At 45.0% G+C, this 9,087-nt stretch overlaps 1 protein-coding gene across 2 annotated transcripts; it reads left to right on the forward strand.

The window, feature by feature from the left end:
- Window positions 1-2,291: 2,291 nt before the first annotated feature.
- Window positions 2,292-8,978, forward strand: LOC110977266 (proline-rich transmembrane protein 1-like). Of its 2 annotated transcripts, XM_022231231.2 has the most exons (5): window positions 2,292-2,511; window positions 3,891-4,030; window positions 5,305-5,340; window positions 6,452-6,595; window positions 7,514-8,978. In XM_022231231.2, the coding sequence occupies exons 1-5, from the start codon at window positions 2,499-2,501 to the stop codon at window positions 7,685-7,687; spliced, it is 507 nt and encodes a 168-aa protein (XP_022086923.2). In that variant the 5' UTR covers window positions 2,292-2,498; the 3' UTR covers window positions 7,688-8,978. The 2 variants fall into 2 exon arrangements, with proteins under 2 accessions (XP_022086923.2, XP_022086924.2); XM_022231232.2 differs by lacking the exon at window positions 5,305-5,340.
- Window positions 8,979-9,087: the final 109 nt, after the last annotated feature.

The following is a 9,087-nucleotide window of genomic DNA, read 5'->3' on the forward strand; positions in this document are numbered from 1 at the left end:
AATGTCATGTAGGCGAACATGCAGCACTTCAATGTACTGTTTTCGTGTACCATCGTGCTATGTGATCGTTGTGGGTTGGTAGCTCGGTACGGGCAAGAGACTGTACACTGGGCTTGTTGGTTGTCAGATGTCGGTTGGATTGGGGGGATGTGTCGGTTAGTTGGTCGACTGGGTGTGGTTGCTGGTTGCCACCCGAGTCCCATTCTGGTGCGTCTATAATATGCTTTAGATGGTCGTTTTCGTCACAAACCCGTTGCCTCCTCCTGCTCAGCCCTCAAAGTTTCCTTTTGGGCTGGGAATCAGAGATATAGTATTCCCTCCAACGGATTCGGTCCTTTCAAAGACATTCCTTGAACAACAGTACTCGAGCTCTGTCGGATTTTGCCCGACGAAGGGCCCTGTTCGCCCACAAATCCGACAAATGGGAGCGCCACATCTGACACCCCGAGCGACTTGACCGCAAGCCAGAAACGCCCCTGGAATAATCGCGACTTCAAATGCTCGATTTTATCCATGAATCTGTATGGTTGATGTACACGCAGCGTTGTTATACACTGCACAATCTCTGGTGTTAAAATCAACACTTTCTGGTGTTATCAGATGACCACACCGTAGGGTGTTACTTTAACACCGCCGGTGTTATTTTGCACACCTATAAGTGTACAGTGCACTGGATGGTGAAAAGTGTTAGCGTAGTCCTCCGATCATGATAACACCGGGATGTTAAATCTAACACCCCAGTTTTTACAGTCCAGCTTCTACTATCGCAACCATTGCTTTAATTACATTCATAAATGATCAGATGAGTTTCAAGACTTGAGACCTTTCCCATGGGGCAGCTATCTTGTTTTCTGCCATTGAAAGCAATTTAATCAAACTGCGGCTGGGAAAAATAAAAACAATCTTTTCTGTGTTACCAAAATAAGGCTGTATGAAAAACTGTAGTACTTTCGTCATGATATTGGTCTACAAGGGGCTAGACGACAAATGGAAGCATTAGGACTATTAAAAGGCCTATACTGCTGGCGTGAATGCATCGCGTGAGTGGCGAGGCCCTGGTTCACTCACTCGTTCCGGGAACCTGACCCGGACTTTCCACTGCAAGAATGTGAGAATTTGCCTGCCAACTTAACTTCTCGGACGCACACACCACACACACACACGCCATCGCGCCCTACATTATGTGAATTTCTTTTGTGCAGAGGTCCACACTATGTATGCCACGCCTGCGCACCTGATTGTATCCGGTATCGTTAGGGAATGACGGATAGAGTTTGCATTCCACAAAGTATTTCCTTCTGAACAATTCTCAATTAAATTAGGGAATGACGGATAGAGTTTGCATTCCACGAAGTATTTCCTTCTGAACAATTCTCAATCCGATTTCTGCACCCTTATTTTCAAAAGCGTAACCCTCGATCCCTTTGTCGACGCCGTCTCCCTACTATTGTCGCGTTTTGATTTTTCTGTCAAAAAGAAATTCGTTTGCCTTGCAACTTTTTGTTTGTTTTTGCCAAAAGTTAGAGCAAGTGTTTTTAACCACTGAGCTGACCAGCCAGCACACGTGATTGCCCTTTGAGATAAAGTATATTGAAAAGGAAAAAAATGAAATGAAATAAATTTTTAAAAATCGAAATATTCGACCTGTTTACATGTTATTTTGAAACTGCTTACATTTATTTGCGATTTCCCTTCTCCGAGGAAACTGGTTAATCCTATCTGTAATATAATTGATTTTGAATGCGTGTACAATCATTGGTCGATGTTCCACAAGGCCTGGTTCTTGGAGAAACAACAGAACTCAAACTTCCAAGATGGGCTTAACTGAAGTTCTGATGCAAAACAATACACAGAGCGTATGAGAGTTTTGTTGGATGCTGTCAGTTCTCTGTTTTAGGCCCGGTTCAGCAGGCCAAGACAGTGTAATTCTTGTATTTTTTTATTCTACTGGTTACCAAGGATTCATGTTTGTCCTCTTTGCAGTCCATCTCATGTTCCGGGCCAGCTTCAATGTCCGTTTCAACAGGTCTGCCTTTTCCTTTTTGGCATGGGAAATCCGACCAATCTCCACGTTGTTTTGCTGTTTTTTGTTGGTTGTAATTTGCTTCAACAACATATCGCTTCCTTCTGTCCTTGTAATTCAGCCAAGCCCGGGTCTTCATCCTCTCAACTGATGATGTCACCCTATGTAGCCATTGGCTGCTGTCCCTGTTGATCCTACAGTTAACTGACCAATCCACGGGCGCTGTCTTGATGACGTAGATGCCTTTCGGCTTAGTATTTAACGCGTCCCGCTGCCCGGCTTGCCAAACTTATGCATGAAGTGCGTTGGCAGTGCTTATAGGAAATTCTCTCCGTATTCTCCCCTGTTATTTTTTCTGTTACATTCTGTCTTTCATTTGCCGGATTCGCCTTTTGCCAACACTGAGTTTTTAACCTGTCACACAAGGAGACTTTATACTTTTGGATCATACGAGTGAAATACTTTCCTCGGCATTATGACTGACCAAGGTAAGTTAATCAGATTTTTTTTCAAATCTTCCTACTTAACTGCTAAAGTTTAATGGGAGGGAATCTGGTTTTCAATGGCTTCGATTGTATCCAATGTAACTATTAAAGAAAAGAAAAAAATTTGATGACATTGGAACAGAAAATTGATGAGATACTACTGGTCAAAGGGGCGTTTCATATTTTTCCATTTGGTGTTTCAAAACGTCCTTCCAGAGGAGCAAATGTGCGAGACGGTGCATTGCTCTGCTTATGGGGTCAACCTCGCTGTCCCCTCTTGACCTCGGACGCGCATCACCTGGGCGCATGCGCTGTTCAGTACCGCGACTGACTCATTATGTTTCCTCTGTGCATCAGTTTAGTTCATCTTCTTAGATATGACGTCATCATGGCAGGTGCACAATGCGTGCAGTTTTTCAACCTAAGAAGGCAATCCGGTTCGTAAGTGTGACGTCACTTCAGTTTAAACCACGCCTACTGCACGTGCACTGCACGTGCACTGCAAGTAGAGTTATATGCATTGATAGCCGTTTACATGGAACCGGAAGTTAACGCGCAACTTCAAGTTCAGTGATCGTCCAATGGGAACCTGCAAATCGTGGCGCGTCCGCCTTTGTGACGAAGTCACCTACAAACCGGATAGTTTTACGTGATCGAGAGCTTATAATTTTGTTGAAGATTACGGGCCTCAGGCTGGAGTAACGGAGGTCGCTATTTCCTAACTGCGCATCGCTGATTCACAAACGACTATGAAACGCAAACGTTACAGTCGCATCGCTACCAAAATATAAACGAGTACTCCCAACCGACGCTGCTCTTTTCAGTTGCTGAGGGGGTGCTTCTGCTCGAAGTAGATAACACCACTCCCTTGCACCATACTCCGAGTGTGCACAGTCAAAATGCCTGCACGGGTCGGCCACTGGTTCCCGCCTCCAGCACCGGAGCTGCCAAGGCGAAACAGGGGCCTGTAACAGACAAAAGAAGGATGCGGCAAGTGGCTTCTTATTGTCTGGCCTACTTGTCTGCCAGTCGCGCTATCCCCAACGGAAGGTGAAGCGGCAAGGCAATACAGCGCCATCGCTGAGCTTGTTTCAAGCACGAAGTGCGTAAAACCGTTCAGCCGGGCTAATGTACAAACTTGACAAAGTTTTCTTTTTCTTTTTTTGGGGGGGGGTGGTTTGGTTCAGTTTGTTCTTTGGTGTTATTGTGGTGTTTGTTTGCTTGCTTTTGTATTTGCTTTTATCTGGGTTTTGTTAGATATTTCACTGAGTTAGAAAAGTATAGACCCTTTCCCAATAACCCCTAAAGAACCTGCTTAACGATGCACACAAAACTGGTTTATTTGTTCTTAACTTTCTCAACTTTTACTATTGTCGCCACAGGCGTTGCCTCAAATGCGAACCCGCCTGTCTATCCAGGGCCACCCGATGCGAAGGCAAACCCTCCTCAAGGCTATCCCCCTCAACAGGGCTACCCACCGCAGCAAGGTTACCCACCGCAGCAAGCGTACCCCGCCCAGCAGGTACGATACGTTCGTTTTCCCGACCAAGCCTTGAGCGCAGCAGATGTCTTAAGGCCCCGATGGCCGACCGACTCATCGGAAACTCAGTGAATAAAGAGCTCCGAGCTGGACCAAGCGAGGGCGCAATTTTCCTACTAAAACGGGAACTACACTCCACCGGTTTATGGACGACGACAATGAAATGAATGCGTTTCAGTCGCGTTGCCACCAACAGAGTGAACACTCCTGACCAACATGGTTCTTTTCAGCCGATGAGGGGGTACTTCTGCGCAAGGCGGATGGCTATAGAAACCAAAGCACTGGCCTAAAAGCGAACTGAAACCCGACAAGCTAAACACACAAACAAAACACGATACCGCTGGCGACCCATGTCTGTTTTTAATTGTCTTCGAGCTGGGGATATACATTTTGTGTCATGTCCAAAACCCTATTTTCAGCCGTGTTTGTGTCCGTGAAACTATGTGTCAGTTTGACACGTAGTTTCATCATAATTTAGTAGGCTAGTAGGACCCGGTTGTTTCCAAACCAACCAGGGGAGTCAGGTTGGTGTAGCCTGGCTCTTTCCGCGCTTTCCACCTCTGTGGCCGAGGTTCGAGTCCCACCTAGAGGTCAGCGTGTGGATTGGTTGAATTCAGTCCCTGCCTGACTAGACTCCATGGGTTAACTTCCCCCGGAATACTCATTTCTGGGTTTTCCTCCCACCTCAAAAAACCGAACATTCCTCCATCGTCTAAATGAGCTGTTGAATGAACGGATATAAAAAAAAAAGCAAAAAAAAAAAAAAAATTATCAAACTGAGAATGGCATTAGGAGATGGGAGGAATTACTTTGTGCTGACAAAGTTTCGTAACTATACGGGACGTATGAGGGCAGCATTCCCACCCACCAACGATGCGCACGAGGCCTACGTTAGGCTTCTTCGTAGACCTTATTTGCGGCAAAGCCAGTTTAATGTGTTCTTGTTGCCTCAATCCATCATATTCAATGTGGTCAGCTATAGAATGTTCCCAATCAGCTACAAAATCCTGCTTTCGGACTTTTTTTCCCGTTATTTTTCCTTTTAATTAGGCTTAAAACAATTGTAAATTGTATATTCTGAACAAAACTGCTGTTCATTAAATTGTATGAACTTTTTTCGTCGATGTCATTTTTACTCTTTCTCGAAATGTTTGTCTCATTTTCAATTAAAGATGGCCGACACATGAATACAACTGAGAACCTCTTAGATAAACGAATAATATTTATTTTCAACCATTATTTTGTTCAAATTTCAGGTGGGCTTCCAGCCGCAGGCAGCCACTGTAGTCACAGTAAGTTTTAAAGACGCAAACTCCCAATCTCCTGATTTCCCTTTCATTCTGTTTGACCAAGTTCGTTCTCTTGTATGTGAAGACAACAACATCAGTATGGCTATGAACCCACTTCCCCCTACCGATTCCCTCTGCGTAATTCGTGGCCAGGAAGGGATGACGGGGAAATTTGAAAAGGGGTGCTGAAACCTTATGACATTGGGGGCAACGTTCACGATACAGATGTCCATCCGTAGTGTGTATCACACTCCCGCAGAACCTAAGATATTTAACGGCGTATTTGTGGCTTTTGACAAAGTGTTCTCTCTTTTTGAGCGCTATTGAATACAATTTTGTTGTTGGAAGGTCTGAAAAATTCTTCACAACCCGCTTTGATTTTTTTTCTGCACGAAAAGGTGGGGGGTGTTTCAAGGGTTGAAATCTTCCTCGGGGATTTACGCCCGTGTCTGATTCTGTAAGCTCTCATTCGTAGACACAGTCTAAACCCTCAGTTCTCATTGGATAGACCAGAGGTGGCAGCAAGTCATTTTTAGCAAGTCCAAGTCAAGTCACAAGTCATTAGGTCCAGTCACAAGTCAGGTCACAAGTCATTTGGTCACAGGGCAAGTCAAGTCACAAGTCATTAGGTCCAGTCACAAGTCAAGTCACAAGTCATTTGGTCACAGGGCAAGTCAAGTCAAGTCGCAAGTCATTTGGTCTAAACACAAGAAGTCAAGTCACATGTCATTAAGTCCAGTCACAAGTCTCTTTGTCCAAGTACAAGTCAAGCTGCGCATTATTTTGTCCAGCTGCAATCAGAAAAAAGAACCTGGCGTCAACTTACAAAGTTACGAGTTATAAAAATCGATGGGGCCGGTCGAGCAGCGTCTGACTTGGGTTGTTATCAAGTCATAATTTTTTTTGCAAGTCCAAGTCAAGTCACAAGTCAAAGCTGGTATTTACAAGTCAAGTCACAAAAATAGCAACTCGAGTCCAAGTCATATGACTCTAGTCAGCAACTCTAGGATAGACCTTGTTCAATTTTAATAAGCCTTATGAGAAATCTGATCGCATACCAAAAGTCATCGAAACGTTTTTTTTTTCATTTGCTGAAATTTGTTTGTCGTCACAGGCGACTCCCGTTCCTGGTCAACCGGTGATCGTCCGCACCGCTGCCGTCGGCGCGCAGCCCAACGACTTTTTGGCGTTGGCCATCATTGTCACTATCTTCTGCTGTTTGCCTCTGGGAATAGTGGGGATCTTGAAGTCCATGGAGGTAAGTAGCATGGCAAAAGAAGCTAGCAGTACCAACCACACAGACAAACGCTGAGCAAAAAAATAAGCCCTTGAACCAGACCATCGAGGAATATAGAACACAGACCGGGAGAGACCAGACTAGACCTGACCTAGCCTAGTTAAACAAATCAAGCCAAAACCAAAAAAAAAAACAGCAAAAAAAACTTGCTGCTCCTGTCGCACCCTAAGTGCATGTTGAATCCGGACTGATCGGTTGGTTGGGCTAACAAACCGTTCAAGTATGGCTGACAGATCAGCAAGACCTCTTCAGTAGTACACTGAGTATGAGAATTCTGGATCATTTTCATAAATAATTTCTCCAAGGGTCCGGTGTCTTTATCTCTCGAAGGGGGATGGACGTCGTGTAGACCGTAGCCGATCCAAGCAAAGACTTTATTGCAGTATAATCTTAAAACTCGCTGCGGACATCTGTGTAACAAAGCCAAGAAAGTATCTCTAGTGTATCACGCGACTGTTCAGGAATCAGGGGTTTGTTAACGTTAAGGATCTGATCGAAGGGGATTGGCTTGGGACGCTTGGAGGCGGCAGACAAACTGGCCTTTTGGCCAGTTGTTGGGTAGTTCTGAGCACGCGCACAACTGTTGAAAAGGACCGATTTGTCCGCCACCAAGTGTCTCCAAGATTCCCATTGAATAAGAAACTTATTCATATTATTGCCACTAGCAGCTTAGCTAGATCGGATTCTTTTTACGAAAGTATTTTTCAGATCGTACAAAGACATCACGCTTCATGCGAAGAGTCAAAATATTTTCGGCCACGGTGATGTTTACAAAATTTACAGGGTGAGGCAGACTTCAAATCATTGTCTAAATAATTATTGTCCAAATAACGGAAAATGCTTATCCCACTGTGGCCTCTTCCCGGTTTACGATCACAGGTCCGGAGCAAGTGGGCTGCAGGGGACGCGGCCGGGGCCCAGCAGGCGTCGCAAGAGGCCAAAAAGTGGTCCCTGATCGGTCTGATCGTGGGCATCGTCGCTGAAGTCATCGGGGTCATCATCGTCATCGTCTATTATGTAGCCATCGCGTCCAGCGTCTACTCTTACTATTAACGGGGACCGCACACTGGGGGCCGCATTTGTCTCACACGGATCTGGATCACGATCGGTGATTCGTCGTTGGTTTATGGACACCAAAAGTCGCCTAATGGATGATGCGAACCAGCATTGTTGCATACGCGTTAAACTGCCCTCACACGAGTTTGTAATTTGAAAATTGTTGCATAATGCATTGCTTTCTTCTAAATTGTCGCTCGTCATTGGCCTAGTTCATGATTATTGTGTGCAATTTCACTCTGGAATTATGACTCTGTTTCTTTGACAAAAATAATACGCATAGTTTGCCAACGAGTTTTTTTACGAGCTTGTGCTTAAGGTTTAATGTGCTAAGCGATATTTTTTCTGCCTAAAAGTGGGGCCCACGGTAGACTTGACTCAAGTCGGGATCTCCGATCTGTGACGTCTTCGTTTTTGCTATTAAGTACAAATCGAACGAGACCGTGCGCCGTTACTTGCTTCGCGCCCTGTTGTGTCAACTTATTTCTGTCAGTTCCTGACTGGTGACACGGCTCGAGTTTGGGCGGCCTGTTCTAGGCACGGGTTTCGTGTTCTCGCGCTCGCACGCCGGGAACATGACCCAAGAACACTGTCTCGTAACGCGATCACACACCATCTCCTCATCGGGGTTTTACACAAACACACGGAAAATTTCGTGAGATTTCATTCTTGAAAACTGTAAAAACTATCGAGATGGCTTACAAAGCTGGAGACAATGGAACATTTTGCCAGATTAACATTAATGATTAACCATGGCAGAAATGCTTTTTTAATGGAAGAGAATTCAGCCCAGTTTTCAAAAAAAAAAACTCTCAAAGAATGCACAAGGACGCCGCCATGTTGCATTTTGCTCGCATGCTATAAAATAACTACCGGTAGTACGATAACCGGTTGTACGTTCCTGGCGTTCGAGCAGCCGACCCAGGAAAAACAAATCGAGCTGTTCGTGAACATCCGAGACTAAGCCACCCGAACTCAGCCACGTTGTACAATAAAGGCTATAATGAGGGCGCCTTATAAGGGTTACGCGAGCTTGCGGGCCGAGCGCGACTGCCGTGTGGTGCGTACCGACTGAAGGGATGGGGCGGGGATGGCTGACTAAGGAAGGGCAACGTAAGTCCGACTTGATTCAAGTCTAGGCCCACGGTATCCGTAATGTGAGCGCCAACAGCGACCGTTATGAAGGGACCCCCTTGCAATATCTGGGAAAATCCTGGACACAGCGGACAGAGGTACTTCATAAGTATAGCTCTAAGAACGAATAAAGTATTACTAAAAACTGAGAAAAGGGGAGTGATTTGTTTAATTTCATTCCATACACCCGTGTCATTCTGTATAATTATGCTTTATGTAATTAATTGTTTCAAAACAAAAAATCAGACATGGTAAATATCTTC

Source organism: Acanthaster planci, linkage group LG21 (assembly GCF_054643075.1).
Source record: "Acanthaster planci isolate LZ-2023a linkage group LG21, COTS_SCS, whole genome shotgun sequence".
In the NCBI taxonomy this organism is placed as follows: Eukaryota; Metazoa; Echinodermata; class Asteroidea; order Valvatida; family Acanthasteridae; genus Acanthaster; species Acanthaster planci.

Bases quoted from the DNA above. Each gene is read 5' to 3' on its own strand.
- LOC110977266 (XM_022231231.2), top strand. The intron at 4,031-5,304 runs GTACGATACGTT...TTCAAATTTCAG, and splicing joins AAGCGTACCCCGCCCAGCAG to GTGGGCTTCCAGCCGCAGGC. The intron at 5,341-6,451 runs GTAAGTTTTAAA...TTGTCGTCACAG, and splicing joins AGGCAGCCACTGTAGTCACA to GCGACTCCCGTTCCTGGTCA.